The 20,311-nt window shown below is 38.1% G+C and overlaps 1 protein-coding gene across 1 annotated transcript in view; it reads right to left on the reverse strand.

The window, feature by feature from the left end:
• Positions 1–2,556: 2,556 nt before the first annotated feature.
• The window catches only part of LOC137065081 (proprotein convertase subtilisin/kexin type 5), a 36,450-nt gene continuing 18,695 nt past the window's right edge, over positions 2,557–20,311 (reverse strand). Inside the window, exons 8-16 of the mRNA XM_067436647.1 lie at positions 19,338–19,533; positions 19,003–19,226; positions 18,533–18,775; positions 14,832–15,077; positions 13,902–14,100; positions 9,587–9,792; positions 9,017–9,117; positions 8,187–8,358; positions 2,557–4,035 (exon numbers count right to left, since the gene is read on the reverse strand). Of these exons, the coding sequence (XP_067292748.1) occupies positions 3,647–4,035; positions 8,187–8,358; positions 9,017–9,117; positions 9,587–9,792; positions 13,902–14,100; positions 14,832–15,077; positions 18,533–18,775; positions 19,003–19,226; positions 19,338–19,533 (1,976 nt within the window). The 3' untranslated portion in view covers positions 2,557–3,646. The remainder of the gene's footprint in view (positions 4,036–8,186; positions 8,359–9,016; positions 9,118–9,586; positions 9,793–13,901; positions 14,101–14,831; positions 15,078–18,532; positions 18,776–19,002; positions 19,227–19,337; positions 19,534–20,311) is intronic.

Genomic DNA, 20,311 nt, shown 5'->3' on the forward strand with positions numbered 1-20,311 from the left:
GGACACATTACTCATCAAGCCTGCATTTATTTACGTAAGCTTATTGCATTCACTTTAGAATTTTTTTTTGACTTATGACTTAATTATAATTATATATCCCTCAAAATCCTGCCAAGAGCTTTATTTTAGCTGGATTGCATGGAAGTAAACATGTCCTACCTTTCAAATTTAATCCGGTTTTATTTTATTTTGGGTTTGAGACATTGGTAAATACTGCTGTCTTTAAGTACTATAAATGGTATTGTTTTTAGTGCGTTAACTTTGCGCAGACACCTCAAGACAGCAGAAAAGAACATTCTGATCCGCTTGACTTTACTGATTATCTCTTGTGTCACCACCTAGCCAGCCTGATTACATTTCAGATCTTCTTAACATGATCACATGGTAATGTGTATCAATAGTAGGAGTGTGAAAATGTGTGGAATGTATATGTTGTGGAATGTAGGCTTTGGAATGTATATCGTGTGGAATGTATACTGAGATAATGCATAAGCTACGCAGTTTTTCGCGTGCATATGATACGCTCCTTATGGCGTGCGTATGACACGCTCTTGGGTAGGTTGGGGGTGGTGGGGTGGGTGGTTCGTACGTACGTATAATACACCATAAAGTGCGTATCATAAGCATGCGAAAAACCGTGTACCATATGCACGCCAAAACTCATTTTGGCGTAAACATTCCACAAGATTGCTCACTTGTACTATTTTTACGCATTTTCATGAGATCGGGCTCGCAAATCATACCATATCAATTAAACTGATCCTGGAGAAAAACAGCAAATGCTTGAGGTGTCTGCACAAAATGTATGCACTAAAAACAATACCATTTATATTACATAAAGACAGCAGCAATGTTTCAAACCCAAAGTAAAATAAAACTGGATTAAACTTGAAAGGATTTGAGGGATCTCATTAATTCAGAAAAACAGGACAAAATATTTTTTTTTCAAGAAAAAAATCTCATATTTCTGAGATAATTAAGTCATTAATTCAGAAAAACGTATAGTAGATTTTTTTTCTCAAGTAAATGCAATATGCTTCCGTATTTATTTGATCAAAAATACAGAAAAAATGTAATATTGTGATATTACAATTTAAAATAATTGGTTTTCAATTTATTATACTTTAAATGATCATTTATTTCTGTGATGCAAAGCTGAATTTTCAGGATCATTCCTCCAGTCTTCAGTGTCACATGATCCTTCAGAAATCATTCTAATATGATTCATTTTCAAAGATGGAAACAGTTCTGCTGCTTAATATTTTTTCATAACCTGTGATACTTTTTTATAATACTTTGATGAATAAAAAGTAAAAAATGAAGCAAATGTTTTAAAAATAGAGATCTTTTGTAACAACAATATACAGTAGTGTATATTGTTGTTACAAAAGATTTCTTTCTTACAAAAAAAAAAAAAATCACTGACCCCAAATTACTGACCAGTGGTGGCAATCACGTGACATTGGCGATCCGAATCATGAATCAATCCGCTGATTCACAACCATTTTAATCTTTATTTGTGGTTTGAAAACAAACGCGGAAGAGAAGACAATGCTGAATAAAGTCGTAGTTTTTGTTATTTTTGGACCAAAATATTGGTCCAAATTTTCGATGCTTCAAGAGATTCTAATTAACCAACTGATGTCACATATGGACTACTTTGATGATGTTTTTATTCCCTTTCTGGACATGGACAGTAAAGTGTGAATACACTTAGATACTCTCTCAGACTAAATATAAAATATCTTAAACTATGTTCTGAAGATGAACCATGAACCAATGAAGCTGAGTCATTAATGACATCACTTTCATTTTTGGGTGAACTAAAACAAATTGTATCATTTAAAATATAATCATTACTATTTAGATTGTGATTGACGGTCTTAGGCCCAGTTTTTATACAATTTTATTTAAAAAAAATATTGATATAGCATTTTTTTTTCTGAGACCGACTCCAAGGGCTTAAATGGGGCTAAGGTTAGTTTACCCAAAAATGGAAACTGTCATCATTTTACTCACCCTCAAGTTGTCCTAAACCTGTATGAATTTCTTTCTTCTCCTGAACACAAAATAAGACATTTTGTACATGTCTGTTACCAGAAAGTTGATGGACCCCACTGACTTCTATAGTATTTGTTTCACATTGATTCCCACTATGGAAGTCAATGGGGGTCCATCAAGTGTTTGGGTAGCCATAATCTTCACAAAAAAAAAACAAAAAAAAACCATATATATATATATATATATATATATATATATATATATATATATATATATATATATATATATATATAATTATTATTATTTATTCAGCAAAATAAAGAAATTCATACAGGAACAACTTGATGGTGAATAAATTATGACATAATATTCATTTTTTGTGTGAACCCTTTATCCCTTAAGGCTCCTAAGACCAATGCCAGGTCCCAGCAAGGGACATGCAACTGTTGATTTGACAAAGAAAAAAAAAGTTGTGATAAATTATGAAAATACTTTTGTACAGTGTATGCAAATACTCACTTTTTAGCAAAACAGCTAATGAAGAGACAGAAATAATCGTTTTCTGAAATGGATAAAATATTTTTTACTAAGAAAATATAGGATCTCTAAATAAACTGTCACCTTTTAATCACCCAAAAAAAAGTAATACAAAAAAAAAGTACCACTTTATAGTAACCATTATTAATAACATTAACATACATTACATTACATTACAGAGTGGGTTATATTACAATAACATAACAGTCTATCTATAGAGACGCTGTCATCAATATTCTGAAATTCCAGATAAATATATACAGTATATAAGAATAAACGTATCAAGTAAGAACATAAGATGCTATCGTGTATGGATTTACCATTAATTACAGTGTTGTCTGCTGTTACCATCTTCCAATCCAGTGCTTTTTTTAGTGGTCGACCGATATATTGGCCATTATTTGGCACTTTTTAATGATCCGCATCAGCAGATAATTTTTTCCTTTTTGACCAAAATGTTGGAAGCAGGGATTTTTTTTGACTGCAAGCGTGACTTTTATTTTGAACGTGCTGATAAGGCCAGGATCATTTCCATCTTTATTATTATGCTGTTTGTTTAACAATTCTGTCTAATAAATGAATAGACAGAGTAATAAAGATATTGTAGTGTACAAACTATATTATTTTTTTGCTTTTCTATTATTAATGTCTTTTAATCTAAATCTTTTTAATTTAATTTCACAAAACTTGCAAACTTTGGTGAATCCAGCTGTGAAATCTAGTGAAGTGTCATTTTTGAGCAACATTTATGTTTTTAACAATTTCTTTATTTGTGAAAAATACTATAATAGAATTACAGAAGCAAGAAGTAGCAATCTGAAGTATAAATGTTTGTTTCAATTGCAAAACTTTAATTCAATTTTCAAATGATTAATTTGTAATTAAATAAATGTTATGCAAAATAACAAGGATTTTAATTTTGTCTCTTTAAATTGAAAATTGAATAGTGTGATATATATGAATAGTGTGTGTGTGTGTGTGTGTATATATATATATATATATATATGGTTTATCGGGCATTAAAAAAAATCAATATCGGTCGACCACTTGTTTTGACCACAGAAGTGTGCGTGTAAGGAATTAGTAGAGTTTATTTAGTGACCATATTTTAGGTTCTGTTGAGATGTGTATTCTCAGTAGCGTCCTCCTCATCTTGCTCCTCCTCTGTGTCTGGCTCGTGGATGAATCCGTAGCGCCGATAGACAGATCCATCTCGGCTGGTGTAGACCACATCTGCCTCGTCTCCGCTGTCCTCTGGTTCTGGTACTCCGTGGGGCATGGGCCGGGAACTGGCCTCCCCACTCAGTCGTTCATAGCTCCGTCTCCAGCATAACCTTTTTTTGGCCCTTGCCTGTACCAGAGCAAACACCACTAGAGCTAGCACTACAGCTAGCAGCAGAGCAGCAGGTAAGGCTGCAGATGCGTGCTGTACCGCTTTGGACCTTAGAACAATGTCATCCAGAGTTTTACTTGGTACAGGTGCTTCAAGACACAATGCTGTAAAGAAAAACAAAATGGCATTAAAGGGACTTTTTCATTGTAAAACCTGTAAAATGACTATAATACACATTAGGGCTGTCACGATTCTCTAAATCCTTGGTTCGATTCAATTTTCGATTCTTAGGTCACGGTTCGATTCTATTCTCGATTTTTACATTTATTTGTTTAAAGCACAGGTTGCTATGCCATTTTTAGACTAGACTTTTATGCAGTGTAATATCTGACCTTTGTTCGCAATGTGCCAAACTACATTGTCAAATTTAGAACATTTATTAATAACAACATAATGTAACAATAACTTATATCTTCAGTCATTTGAAAACTTAAAGGGATACATCACCACTTTTTCATATTAAACTGTTATTCCCTTTACTAAAACGAGTTGATACATACCGCTCTCATTTGTGTGCGTGCACTTAATCGCTCTGACGCGCGGTGACATTTTGATAGCATTTAGCTTAGCCCACTAAGCCCAGTTCATTCACTACCCAGATAGCATGGTGACATTGATTCAATGTTGAAATTCCATCAGAATCATCATTTTGGTTGAGGTTGAAATTTCAATGCTAAGTAATATTGGATCAATGTTGAAAATTCAATGCTAACACCATACTAGACCAATGTTGAAAATTCACTGCTAAATAATATTGGATCAATGTTGATAATTCCATGCTTTTCAGTGTTGAAAAGACAAACATTGAATCAATGCTGATGTTTGGTCAGCTTAATTCTCCACCGGTGAGGCTTACGATCAATCTATCTGTCACATTATTTAACATGTTAAGGCAAGTCTAAATCAATGGGGTACATTTGTGTGAATGTGAGCACATTTATTATCCTCAAAGGATACGATGAGTACACCAACGAGTGTGTGGATTAACAAAGAATACATAAATGTAAATTTTGTAATTGTAAGACTTTAAATTTTTCTGGAAGAGTTAAAATTGTATGCGTGTTTGATTTCTGACTCTTCCAATAAGAAAGCTGTAAAAACTATGAATCTTTTTAAAAGGTATATTATTTTCCTGCTTACTGGCATGTAATGTTGTCATTCTGTGTTTCATGTTATTATAATAAAAAATGTAAAAAACAAATAAAAAACAAACAAACAAAGAACTTCTACCATAAATTTAGTCTATCAGTTTTAAATAAATAAAAATGTAGCCTATTATTATTTAAATCATGTAGAATGTACATGCATTTCATTATTTATCTAAAGAATACAGAGTTAATAAATAATTTAGAATATGTGTCCCTATCGAATATCGAATGCGCCACAATCCAATCCAGTAGGTGGCGGTAATGCACCTTCAAGACACCCACCAATCAACCAAAGCAAGCGCAGCTGAACAGACTTCAATCGCGAAAAAGATCACATGAACGCCCTCGTAAGTTACACAACCAACGGCCAGGATAATCTTAATACATTGAGTTTCAGTTTGTTTTTCACCAAACCATATCATTTGTATTCATTTTTTTTTTCTTAAGATTGGCATATACACTGTGAATTGCGTCCGAATTCTGACTCGTGCAATTTTTTTTTTTTTTTTTTTTTTGTCGTGCGTTGTTTGTTGTGAGGTGTTCATCTATTTTATGTGATGATTTTAGTATTAAGATGATTAATCTGTGCGTGCAACGAGTAAAATGTGCATTTGTGGAAACGGTGCTGCACATGTATTCATTGACTTGTGAGTCGATCCTATTTGATTCATTTAGATTTTGAGACCATATAGGATCGACTCACAAGTCAATAAATGCGCGGCACAGATCCACAAATGTATCTTACTCGTTGCACACACAGATGAATCATTTAGAATCATCCTATATTCGTCCAGTGTATAAACGAGAGGCGATCGGAAGGTTAGATGAATTTCTGGCTTGTCAGTAATTGTGTTTGCCTCTCGTGAGAGTATCTCACAGCTGAAGCAGAGCTAGAACTGATTGACCTGTTAGCGCAGTGAGGGGAAATACAATCAGCTCGTAGCTCTGCTTCAGCTGCGAGATATCATCACCAGAGCAGATCACAATTACATCATTACAGTTTAATCTTTAATACAGCAAGAAAAAAGAAAAGAGTGAGATCTTTAAGTTCTGTAGGCAGCTATATCAAACTACAGAAATTTAGTAAACAGTTGTGCCTCCAGTTCGTGTTGTAAATGAAAAAAAAATCTCTTCCAAACCACCACGTAGCCTATACAGCTCCGCTATTTGGTCATTCATTTACTTGTTTCATTTTCACACTTTGTTTATTTACTATTAAATTCAATAATATTATTAGCTAAAACACCGGATATGGTCACTTTGCTTTTTCATTCATTGTGTGTCTGCAGGTTCTTTAAAGTCTATACTAAAATGCATTAAATAGTCACTGAATTTAATGTTACCGTTTTAACTGGGATATCAAGATTTGGATCAAATTTCAAGTTTCACTTCATTTTGTTGTAGGCTATATTTGCAATGTATAATTAATCACATTTCCAAATATTTACTAACTTCTTGTTGTTTTAGATGCCGTGAATGCTGATAAAAAGGAGGCATCAGAGTTTATCTTTACTGGGACGGTGCAAAACTGGCTCCATTACAACCTGAAAGGCTTCGGGACATTGCTCATGGTTGGAGTATTTTATTCTTTCTTCTACCTTCTTTCTTTCAGTAGTACTGTGTCATTTCTGTATTTATTGGCAAGTTTACATTTGTATTTACTTCCATTTTGCAGATGCAGGTTGTCATGTTTTTCCAGGCTCTTCTCATTTGTGTCATAAATTCAGATGTAATTGTTTTAAGTCAATGTGAGATTTCCTGTTGTAACTGTGGAGCATAAATAAATACATTTGCATGTAAACTGAAGGATGTTGTTTACTTTGAGTGACTTTTTGATGCAAAATCATATCGACTGCAGCCACACATGGTCTCTGATTAAAATGAATAAAATAAAGAGACAAATTAACTGGCATAGAATCCTGCTGTACATAAAGCAAGACTGATCTATTTTTCATTGTTGAAATAACATTATTTCACGGTGCAAACCTGATGAAAAATCAATGATATATTTCAATATTGATTCAATGATATTTTGATTGATGCATTAACATTGATTCAACATTGATTCACTTAAATAAGTGGTTTAATTTTAGTTGGAAAACTAATGATTTTAAGCCCATCTTGATCTATTTTTCATCGTTGAAATAACATTATTTCAGGGTGCAAACCTGATGAAAAATCAACAATCTCAACATTGATTCAATGATATTTTAGTTGATGCATTAACATTGATTCAACGCTGATTCAATGTTTGTCTGCTATCTGGGTATGGTACCAAACAGAGATCAAGTAAGAAGCGACCAAACACCTCCACATTTTCCCTATTTAAGTACAGTTACACGAATAGCTGAATGACCTAGTATGGTGACATAAAATAAAACATGCCGCTTTTCTAAGTGAATTAAAAAGGAGAACTATAATGTAGGGCGGAATTGCACTTCTGAGAGTACTTCGACTCGACGCAGTAAAAAGTCCCGGCTGAAAAATCCTCCCTCACATCTGATGTGACTTAATTTCGGTCGATTTCGTGACACCCTTAATACACATATATAAGCTGGTGAGCCAAAACATTATGACCATGTGAGGCATATATCACAAGTGAAGCAAAGACTGTTAATCATCACTTAATAATGTCACATATTAAAAGTTTGGGTAGATTAGATGTTAAGCAAACAATCTGTTCTCTTTTTTAACGTATTGGATGCAGGAGGAATAAGCAGGAACAATGATCTGAGTGACTTTGGCAATGGCCAAATTGTTATGGCAAGGCGACTGGGTCAGATTATCTCTGAAGTAGCCTGGACACCACACACGGCCATCGAATGACCATGAACAGGTAATAACTTGCATTTTTCATTCGTTAATGTATCGCTGTTTTTTTTCCGTTTTTGTGTGTGTGTGTGTGGGGTGGGGGTGGGATGGGGGTAACGCAAGTGTTACTGAAAATGTACAGAGTAAAATATTACTGAAAATTCATTAGTAATGCCTTACACTACTGCGTTACAGCAAAAAGTAGTAAGTTACTGTAATGTATTATTTTGTAATGCGTTACTCCCAATACTCTAAATAACCCATTTAAGGGCTTAAAGTAAAAACTTAAAAAATACCTGAGCCTGAATCGCAGAGACAGCACTTCCCGTCCGTCTGCCCAGACTGGCAGCAGGGCAAACACTGACTGTCCGTGGCATGTAGGGCAAAACCTGGATGACAGGTGAGGCAGCTCTGGGGTCCGGCACTGGAACAATGTTTACAGGACTCGTCACAGGGTTCACAAACTCCCTAACACCATTGAAAGAGACATAGGTGTAGTGAAATATTTTGTTCTGACAGTTGCAGCGTATCGTATTTCTTTATTTACAAAAAATTTGAAGCATATTTTTCTACAGACATTAATGGTTCTGTTAAAATGTGTAGTATTTAAACTGTAAAGGCATTTTAAAAAAAATAAATTGGATATAACTATAAATAGCTTCACACTAAATTTGCATTCACTTATTGTTCACATCTTGTGCATTCACTACTGAAACATTGAGTGGACATAACTCACTGTAACCTAGAATTTCCTCGAAGAACATGTTTTGATGAATTGTAAGCCATGGGGTGCAAATGTTTCAGTAATCTTTTTTAAATTGTGTATACTTAAAATGCACACTGTATGCATCCGTGTTTTAAACACTGATATCAATGTCTTGCACAAGATGGTTGCAAAATGTCTTGCACAATGAGCATGGCACTACTTTGCTGATAAGAAGATGCTATCTTTTAAAATACTTATACATTATACATCCTTCCTCATCCATGACATGTATCAACTGACATGGCTCACCTTTTTTAAGAATTAGTAAAGATGATAGTTTTCATCTTTTCACATAAATAGCAATGGATGAGGTGCTACTATAAAAACAGGGATAAACTTCACTCTGACATGAGCACTTACACCCTGTGAGTAATATCGACTCTCCTCACAGTGAGGGTAACACACTCCATCCTGCAGGACGCTGCCCCAGTCACACGTCACACAGCCCTGAGGAGTGTTATCTGCAAACAGAAACACAAACGTCATAAAGGGCAAGGAGTCTAAGCCATAGTTTTTTTGAGGTTAGAATTTCACTTCCTTAAATCTGAGTTAATTTTTAACTATACTTAAATACCCGGAAAATTCCTTTTATGTAGAGTTGGAGGTAAATATGAGTACCAACTAAGATTTCAAATCTCTTTTTTTTCAGGGAATCCTGTTTAGGTCTACTTTTTTAGAGATTGACAGGAATGCTTCCTTGTTATGTACTTTCTGGTTACAGTAGTTATGGAAACAGGTATTTCAGGTATTTCAAAAGGTGGTTTCTAAACCGTGCATTGTACCACATGGAAACCAAATCGACAAAAACAAAACCTGTTTGCAATGACATATTGTGATGAAACGAGGGCCACCGTATAATGATGAAAAAGGATTGTAGTCGATGCTGGCATTACAGAATCTCATAAAATGTAAAAATTATAACAGAAGCACCTGTGCAGGACTTGCAGCTGGTGTGGCACTGTATGCAGCCGTGCTCGCTCTCAAAAAAGCGCTGCGGGCACTGATCCACACACTGCCTGGTGCCCTGTAGGTCCAACAGAGGAGGTGTGCACACCCTGCAGGCGTCCGGCCCTGGGCCCGTGCACTGCTCACAGGAACGGTCACACTTCTCACAGCGCTCCCCTGAGCTGTAGTACCTGAGGAAGGGACATCAAGACAGGTATCTTTTCGTCACCTTCTTAAAATAATTGCCTAAGTCATTTTTTGACAAAAATGATTTTTTTGCTTAAGTCATCTCCTCATGATGCTGGCCACCTCTGGTAAAATCCTCCACATCCTCAGTTGAACAGATCATACAATTCTACCCCTGTAGTATAATGGCCTATGTCAAGTGTGTGACTTAGGCCGTTTTATTTTGCCTAAGTCAAAAGATAATTTGGCAGGTGCATCAAGAAGACCAAAAAGCTACTCAACCTCTGGAGTTATTTCCATGATTCAGGGCTCACCCCCTATTGCTAAGTGATGAGGTTTACTATAATATAGGCTAGACTATAAATATGGCATAGTTTTGTGTCTTTTTAGTCAGCATTTTAGTCAAGAAAAATAGCTAAGCCAATAAAGCTAGCATTAGGCTTTCAATTAACTCTTTAAAAACAATATTTCATCTTTTTGTAAAATTTTTTCCACATTACATGATCTAATTAAGAAAGATTTGAATAGGCTACCAAACACCGAGAAATTATATAATCTGTTTGGTTGTAAAATGTATTACCTGAATGAAATGAAATCGAATGTATCGTCCTGTGGAATAATTCATTCACAGACAGCATACGAAGATGTTCAACTAATAAAGATCTTCATCGCTGGCAAACAAAATAATTAATTGGCCCGACGCTTGAAGTTCTTAAAGGGATAGTTCACCTAAAAAAGAAAATGTGATGTTTATCTGCTGACCCCCAGGGCATCAACATGTAGGTGTCTTTGTTTCTTCAGTAGAACACGAATGAAGATTTTTAACTCAACTGTTGCAGTGTGCCAGTCATATAATGCATATGAATGGGTAACAATTCAAAAAGAGAGAAAAAAAAACATGCTTAGACAACATGCACAAAGAGCCCTGTGGCTAATGCCGACACATTGATATCTTAAGACACAAAACGATCAGTTTGTGTGAGAAATCGAGCTGTATTTATTTTATTTTTTTTACCTCAAATACAACGCCATATCCAAGGTCAATATCCACACTCTGGCTCGTATATCACATATCCAGAGCGTGTATATTGACCATTTTTTGCATCAAATACAACGCTATATCCAACAGCCTGGACCGCGCTTCACTTCCGGTAAGGTCAATATACACGCTCTGGATATGTGATATACAAGCCAGAGCGTGGATATTGGCAGTGTGTGTTATTGACCTTACTGAAAGTGAAGCGTGTTCCAGGCTGTTGGATATAGTGTTGTATTTGAGGTAAAAAATGATATAAATACGGCTCAATTTCTCACACAAACTGATCGTTTTGTGTCTTAAGATATCAATGTGTCGTCATGAGCCACAGTGCTCTTTGTGCATGTTGTCTAAGCATGTTTTTTGTTTTGCTCTCATAGAATTGTTACCCATTCACATGCATTATATGACCTACACACAGCAACGGTTGGGTTAAAAATCTTAATTTGTGTTCTACTGAAGAAACAAAGACACCTACATGTTGAATGCACTGGGGGTAAGCAGATAAACATCACATTTTCTTTTTTGGGTGAACTATCCCTTTAAATCTTCTTGTTACGAGACAGAGTGTGAAACCGCTTCAGATTCAGTACGCGCAGGAAACCAAACAAATCATTCAAACTGATTTGCGAGCTGAAATCGCACAGGCACCGCACACAGTATGCCCGCCTTTAGACAGTTCTGCCAACTTTTTTGAATTTGAACAGAATCGACTCAAAAGAGTGATTCATTTGTGAATTGAGCATTGCTCATGCCCAGACGATAAAGATACAGCAAGCTTGGAATAAACTGTGCATTTAACAACTAATTGTGTTAAAATAAAGTAACGAGAAGAATGTTGCCCAACGTAAAAGTACAGTTTTTTCATTAGAAGTGTACTTAAAGTTAATGTACCCACATTTAAATCTACTCTTAAAGGAATAGTTCACCTCAAAATGAAACTTGTGTCATTTATTCACCCTCAAGCTTTGAACACAAACAATGATATTTTGAAGAATGTCAGTAACCAGACAGTTGATGGGTCCGGTCTGGTTACCGACATTCTTCAAAAAAGGAAATATGAGGTACTAATAACACAGAAATACCTTGCATTACAGAGGAGGCAGGGAAATGGGGGGGAGGGGGGGGGGGATCTGGACATTTCTAATTATTGGAAGGGACTTGTCCCCCTCAATGTCTATGGTGGTTACGGCCAAACGGTAAACTTTAAAAACGAAAATAACTCGATTCCGGCAGACGCACTATGTAAGTCGACTCACGCATAAAAGGATAACCCCTGATCCGATATATGACATAGGATGTCGAAGTTTTGCAAGCTTTGACGCCTCTCGCGTTTATAGGGCTGGGCAACAAACTCAAGCCTTTCTTCTCTTATTGTTACAAACACCGAACACAGATGGTGAGTACACATAGTCCAACGCGGAAGAGAAGACAATGGAGCCTGGCGTGCTTGTTAAACTTATATCATAATCCTCTGGCATTTCTCTTTAAAAATCCTCACTTTAGACTTCTAATTCATGACGAGTGTTTTGTTTTGCTCTATCCTCTGCACTTCTGTGTTCGCCAATATATCATGCGTCAGGTCAAGGGTTACTCTTTCGCCATAAAAATTGCTGCTTGCGCACGGCCGTCTTTCGGAAGCTAGCCATTTAGTTCATAAAGTTTTAAATATTGATATTTTTCTCACACAAACGCATCGCTTCGCTTCAGGAGGCCTTTATTGCCCCCCTATCTATTATGATGGAAAGATGCAGTTTTATGGACTTCAAAACAGATCAGCCATTCACTGCAACAACAACAAAAAAAGCTTGGAAGAGACAGGATTTTTTTTTATATAACTCTAAAAGAAGAATGTCATAATCACCTAGGATGGCTTGAGGGTGAGAAAACCATGGGCAAATTTTTCTTTTTGGGTGAACTAACCTTTTAAGACAGACCTGAATCCTTTTTTGAGTTCGGTTAAGACTTCAGTTGAAGCACTACATGTTCTTTTTTTCTGAAATATTCAATTTAATATGTTTTTTTTTAATGTTTTGAAGTGAAATCTATAAATGAATATTTTTTTTAATGCTCTACCCAAATTTACACAGATGAGCAAAACATTATGCCTAATATGCTGTTGGTCTCCCAAATACCACCAAAACAGCGCTAGGCAAGGACTCTTCAAGACCCCTGAAGTTATCTTGTGAATGATACTTCAAGTCCTGTAAATTGCGAGGTTGAGCCACTATGGATCGGAAATGTTGGTCTAGCACATCTCACAGATGCTCAGTTGGATTGAGATATGATAAAATTAAAGGCCAGGAAAAAACCTGTCATGTTCTTTAAGCCATTCCTGAAAATCCTGAGAGGGTGGAGCCTTGCGTGCTTGTAACACTTATCATAATCCTCTGGCATTCCTCTTTAAAAATGTCAGTAACCAATCAGTTAACTGGAACCATTGACTTCCAAATTATTATTTATTTCCTACTATGGAAGTCAATGGTTCCAGTTAACTGATTGGTTACTGACATTCTTCAAAATACCTTTCCTTGTGTTCAGCTGAAGAAAGAAATTCATACAGGTTTGAAACAACTTGAGGGTGAGTAAAGGATGACAGAATTTTTATTTTAAATTGAACTATCCCTTTTACTACTATATAGGGATAGTTCTCCCAAAAATAAAACATCTGTCATTAATTACTCACCCTCATGACGTTCCAAACCTGAAATGTCCCCATAAGGAGAGTAAAACCTGAGATCACCTATATTGTACTATATATACTTTTCAAAAGGCTTATAAATCATACAGGATGAGGTTTTTTTTGAGAAAGTAAAAATGCAGAATGTTTCATATGCTGGGTAGGTTTAGGGGCAGGGGCAGGGGCAGGGGCAGGGGCAGGGGCAGTGTAGGGGGATAGAATGTACAGTTTCTACGGTATAAAAACCATTACGTCTATGGAGAGTCCCCACAAAGTTAATGAACCAGACGTGTGTGTGTGTGTGTGTGTGTGTGTGTGTGTGTGTGTGTGTGTGTGTGTGTGTGTGTGTGTGTGTGTGTGTGTGTGTGTGTGTGTGTGTGTGTGTGTGATGATCTCACCCTGTAGGGCAGTGGCTAACACAGAGATGAGAGAGAAGATGAAGGTAGTCTGGTGCACAGCTCAGACAGTCTCTTGGAGACGCCCCGGTGCAGGTAGCACACACATGATCACAGGGCATACAGAAACCCAGATCTACCCCGTCAGCCTCCTCATGCGCACTGTAAGTCCCCACAGGACACTTGCTCACACATGAACCATCTGGAACACAAACAGTCTATTTAAACCAGTAACTTTAAGTAGAGCTTGTACATTAAAAAAATGTTGCACTTTAGATTAAAGAAAAAGATTAAAAGCCGAACCACATCTCATTAACACTTAAATTCAGTATTAATAATTGCAAACAAAAAAATAACATTAAAGTGCCCCTATTATGCTTTTTAAATTGTCTCTCTGAAGTTCTGAACCCCTCCTTTCCATAAGCTCTGATTGGTCAGATGACCCAGTCTGTTGTGATTGGTCTACAGCTTACAGCGCATTAAACTAAACAGCCATTACCATATCTGAATTTCATCCTGGTAAGCTTGGTATTGTTGTAAAAATTTATTTTAACCACTGACTCTTTACATCCTCATCATTTGAAAGTGCATAAAAAGAGAAAACAGTCTCATTTTGACATGTCAACAACACAGACCTAAAGAAGTGTTTGAGGGCGGGTTCGCAGGCAGCTAATGAAGACCATGCCTAATTGCCTATGGCATTATGCAAAAAAGAAAAAAAAATATTTTTAAAACCTGCATTTGTGTATTACAGAAGTTAAACCAGAATTGCTGATTAATCATTTTGGCAGTTTAGAAACTATTCTTTGTTTAAGGAGACCTCTAAAACTTTGCATAAAATATTTGACAAGGCATAAGAGGGGCACTGTAATAGTAGATATGCTGATACAAAAGAAATAGTAATTTATTGACACAGGTTCAAGTCATTCGTACTGTGGAGGTAGTTGGGCAAGGCACAGGTCTGGCAGTCAGTGGGTCCCGGCCCCTCGCAGGACTGGCAGAGCCGATGACATGCTTGGCAAGTGAACTGGTTGTTTTGGAGGAACGTTCTGGGTGGGCAGTCTGAATCCCCGGTAACCCCACACATCATGGTGTTGGGATCAAGAACGAGACCCTTTTCACACTGCAGACACTGGGTGGGTTCAGGACCCTCACAGCGTGCACAGGTCTGGTGACATTCTACAGAGCCAAATATGAGACATTTATGAGAAAATTATTATTTTGTTTGCATATCAGCTGCCATTATCTACATATATTAAACTATTGTGATTATAAAAAGCAGTTTTCCATATAACCAGTATCCCCCTTATGAACAAACTAACTAGTGCAAAAACAATTCAAGGCACATGTTAAAGCTGAGTGTCCAGTGTATGCACTCTAGTTTCTTGTTGTTCCATCTCAACCATTTCCAATTCACCTTGTGGACAAACTATTTAATACAAAAAATTCAAGGTCCAGTCTGTATGTAGAAAGTAAGGAAATTGTCTTGGTTATGTATGGAACCCTTGTTCCCTGAGGGAGGGAACAGAGACGTACATCACCAACGAATTGGGATCACTTCTAGGAGCCCTATTAGCTTCGAATGTATACAGAATGGGCCAATGGCAATTGGTGTGAGAGTTTTGCTTTTTGTTCAGTCCACGTATTCTCCTCGCTCCCCTGAGGAACCTGACGATCAGATCATGCTTCCCTGAGGACCATCAACTACATCATGATGTGCGGCGATTGCGGCAACATATACTTTGAAAGTGGAGGGAGACAGCCTTCACTCCAACCCATCTTGCAGGAAGGAAAGCACAGAACTGATCGTGCATCTTCGGGGGTCTTCTCGCCGGGAAGAGCAAGACTCAACGAACAGGTTCCACTTAAAAGCATAGAGGCGCCTTGTAGAGGGGGCTCTAGCAGCAGTGATGGTGTCTACCACTGTTTGTGGCAGATTACCTATAACCCCAACATTCCAACCAGGGACCAGACATGTTTCCAGAGGTCCTTTAGAGATTTCTAGAGTTATGAGGTCCTTCCTCAGAGGAATGGGCCAAGGAGGTGCTGTCGCGAGGAGAACTAGTTCTGGGAACCAGACCCATATGGGACCATACAGCGCAACTAACAAGACCTGCTCCTTGTCCTCCACATCGTTGCCCCAATGGAGGCTTTAGCGGGAATGGGGGCGGTGACAGAGGGAAGCCCTCTGTGACAAATTAGGCAGAGGATCTGCAGCCGGCAGGTGGGTGGATGATGTGCCTTCTGGTCTATGTCTGCTTCTGCGCAGCTGAGAACTACTGGGTGAAGCTCTTGATCGTATTGCCATTTCCAACCTGGGAAATGGGGGAGTCCAGGAACCGATATTTATTGGTCTTCCTCATATCCGCCAGGTTTAGCCAGAACTGGCAGAATATCCACGTGTCCCTTAATTGGCTGGCCCGCCATTGAGGGTAGTGAGGAGTGAAGAGCCACTGGACTGGTTTTTGGCAGAAAAAGGTGCCATCCATGAACTGTTGCGCTCCTCATGCACTTTATAACCTCACTGCGGGTGCAAATCTTGCATACCAATGGCCATTGGCCTGTTCTGTATACACTCAAAGCTGATAGGGCTCCTAGCGCATAGCACAAACTTTTTGCGTATGCATACAGCCCAATGCGTGACCTTTCAAAGTATACTCCATTTGATAGTGTTCCCAGAACGGTCATCATGATTTTTGTCCAGTAAGACATGGTCCTGCATCAACATATTTTGTTAATCCTAGAATAACATTCCTGTTCGAAATATAGTCCTATCCCTACCCATAAGGGAAATGATGAGCAGAAAATACTGATATAAAAGCACCTCACCCTAATTTTAAAGGCACAATGTAATTTTCACTGCAAGAGGTTGCTTGTTCAAAACAAAGGCATAGCGTGATGAGTCCTTGATTTTGCAGAATAATGGGAGTAGTTGTCTTTACCTCTACAGCCGGTGGATAAGCTAATGTAGTAAAGGTTTATTAATGTTACTGTCAGGGCCGGCGTTTGCTATAGGTGAGCTAGGCGGTTGCCTAAGGCGACAATTGTGTTAGGGGCGCGAGCGCGCTCTAGTGCCGCCCATTACTACCCATTAAGCATAGAATCGGAACAAGCGAAATACAACATAATGTTCATTAAACATGATCATCATAGGGCGCCCCCTCAGCCACACGTTTTATTACTTATCAACCTGATTATTAGATTGAATTGATGGTGATTATTGATTATTAGTTCAGGCGTTAGGTCAGGCAAGTGCTCATCTTGCGCGTTCATAAAAAATGAGGCGTCTAAACCCCGCGGATGCACAGGGACGGAAAAAGAGAAAAAAAGAAAGGAAGAAAATTGAAAGAAAGCCCAGTATAGAGGTTAGTCTTCTTATCTCAGCCAATAAGTTGTCAAACAAAATAAAATTACTAGTATCAATCTTATCAACTAATATTTATTTTATAAATATTATTAATATTGTCACTAAGCTATCACTTGCTAGTTTTCTACATAATTACTATACGTATTGCAAACATAACTTCACTGACAATAATCTACAATAACCTACATGGATGTCATTTAAATATCAAAAGTCCAGTTCTTTATTAATATGGATAACGTATGCATGTTATTTATGAAAAGTACAAACGCTCTCTACGTGGGGGTAAAAAGTGAGAAAATGTATGAAAAGTGGAAATAAACCGTCGAACGTGTTTAATAATACGTGCTTCTCGGTTAGGGGTAGGCCTAGGAAAACAGACATGTGCTGAATTAGAGACGATAAAAGTGAGTGGGGTGGGGTGGGGTGGGGTGGGGGGCGCAAAACTCCATCTCGCCTAGGGCAACCAAAGAGCTAGAGCCGGCCCTGGTTACTGTAGTACAAAGCAGGGTAGGGCTGAAAGCCATTGGAGCGGAACTAATCTGCTGGAGTGATTGCAGATGAGAGACAAGTTTGACACACGGCTCGAGAGCAGTGAAGCTTTTATTATGCCGCAGGCGACTTCTTCCACTTCTTCCGTTTATGCATATGTGGGGTAACGCAGCATTGTTTTACCATATTAGATACATCTGAGAGTGTATAGAAAGTTGTTATAATGCTACTCAATGTGTTCGCTCAGCGGCTACAATTAGAAAAAAAAGCTAGAGCGATATTAGGCATGGTAAAACATGGTACTTGCGGTAAATCAAGAAAACGAGATTTAAACAATACGTTTTTTATGTCGATGAATGTAAAAATAAAATACGGAAATCGAGGGTAATGCTGGTATAATGTCATTGATAAGAGACACGGTCCGGGTCCTTGTTAAATAGCTTATTTCATTCTTCAACACATTTGGGATAATGTAAGTACACAAGTCAACAAAATATCTAACATTGTCCTAGTGGTTTTTCGATATTTTAACCTTACAATTTCTGTAACCCCAACTGAGTCTGGTAGTTTGTTGTTGTTGTGTCTTATCCTTTTCAGTGTTGCCACCTTTATTAGAATCTAATTAACGCAGCACGTGTGAGTCGAGATAGAAAAACTGTGTGTGTATTATACTGATAACCACATTTACATACCGAAGTATACTTATATAACCAGGATTAAACTGGTAATAATACCTTAGAACATTACCTAAAACATTAGATTACATCTAGTTCTTTACCCTGGCATTCCTTATCAGAGGTCTGGTAATAAGTGCCTGCTGGGCACTCCTCCAGGCATGTGCCCTCGTAGAGTTTTGGGGTGAGGGAAGAGCAGGTCTCGCAGTCGTCAGAGAGAGGACCAGAGCAGGTGGCACAGGTGGAATCGCAGTTCACACAGATCCCCTTATCCAAATCTTCAAAGTAACCCTTAGGACAGACGGCCTTACATCCCCCGTTTAAGAGCAAATAGAGGAAACTGCACTCTGAAATTAAATATTTATACAATATATTTAAATTCCCAGTAAAAGTAAACAAAATGTGTTATAGTGGTCTGTGATCAGTCAACTCTCTTGCACATGGATAGATAGCACACAAGATAATATAACAGGGAAGATTAATTAAATTTCATTCTGTTGAAGTGACACTGATAGGTTTTCCTACTAATTTTAGTGAAGATTTGAACAGGATCTCAGCAGTAACAATCACTCACTAGTGCAGGTGTAAAAATTAGTGCACACGTCGCAGTGAGGAGCACAGCGTCTGCAAGTGCCGTCTTCTGCCACGTAGTTCATGGTGGCACAGTTTTGCTTGCATTGCCCGTTGGCCAGATGAAGGCCTTCTCGACATGAAAGGCACTGCTTGCTTGTGCCATCGCAGGTCAGACAGAGTTCATCACAGGGTTCACAAGTCCCCAGCTCCGTCTCAAAATAACCTCTGCAAGAAAACCAACATGCATTACAGTCCTCTTAAATATATTATAATGTCCAATATATATTTTGGGGCGCCTGTAAAGAGGTTCCAGAGGTTACAGCCATGGCGACTCACTCTGGGCACTCAGACCAGCAGCTGCCCTGGAACAGATAGAGCTGGTAAGTGTCCGTCATACAGCTCACACACTCGTCTCTGCTCTCACAGGCCTCGCAGTTAGCAGAACACCTCTCACATAGCAGACTGGAGCTGTTTCCAAAGAAACCCAGAGGGCAGCGGTCTACACACACGGACTCCTGCTCCAACATGTATCCTGGTAAAAATGACAGCTATTAAGAGTGCTTGAAAAAAGGAAACAGGCATCTTATAAATATCGTATTTATTCAGCAAGCTCTTTTGAAGCAGGAACCAATTAAAAGGAAATGTTTTCAGCAGGGATAGGCGACGTTGGTCCTGAAGTGTTGCTGTCCTGCAGAGTTTAGCTCTAATGCTAATCAAACACACCTGGACAAGCTAACTAACGTAAAGCTTTAGGCAGGTGAGTTTTTTTGCAGGGTTGGAGCAATACTCTGCAGGATAGCGGCACTCCAGGGCTACGTCCGAAACCTGGAAAATGCTGCCTTCTGAGGACACGGTACATGCACTTTTACAAGTGTGACGTCACACGGTCAGGCGCCCCTCCCACGACTGTTGACTGACAGCAGCGTTCCATCTCAGACAGCTCAAGTTGTTGTCGTCATAGTCCGCCACGCTGGAGCAGAATGGCGTCTAAGCGATTGTGATGTTCTGTTCTTGGGTGTAATAATGAACACAGCAGTCATTCTGATGTTCCTAAATCCCAACCGCTGAAGGCGCAGTGGCTGAGTTTGTTTTTCGTCAATGCTTTTATGTCTATGTGAACTGCGAAGCATTTCCCTTTGAATGCTTTATAACTGAGGGTTAGAATAAGGCAGGTTTTGCTTAGAAGCTGCTCCTGAATAAAGATATGTACAAGCTCTTTGTGTTCCTGCTGCATCTCCAGAAGAAGTGAGTGTAGTTTGAAATGCTTGCACGCTTCACGATAAGCTGCAGCTAAAGTTTACAGGGTAAGT

Source organism: Pseudorasbora parva, chromosome 25 (genome assembly GCF_024679245.1).
Source record: "Pseudorasbora parva isolate DD20220531a chromosome 25, ASM2467924v1, whole genome shotgun sequence".
NCBI lineage: Eukaryota > Metazoa > Chordata > Actinopteri > Cypriniformes > Gobionidae > Pseudorasbora > Pseudorasbora parva.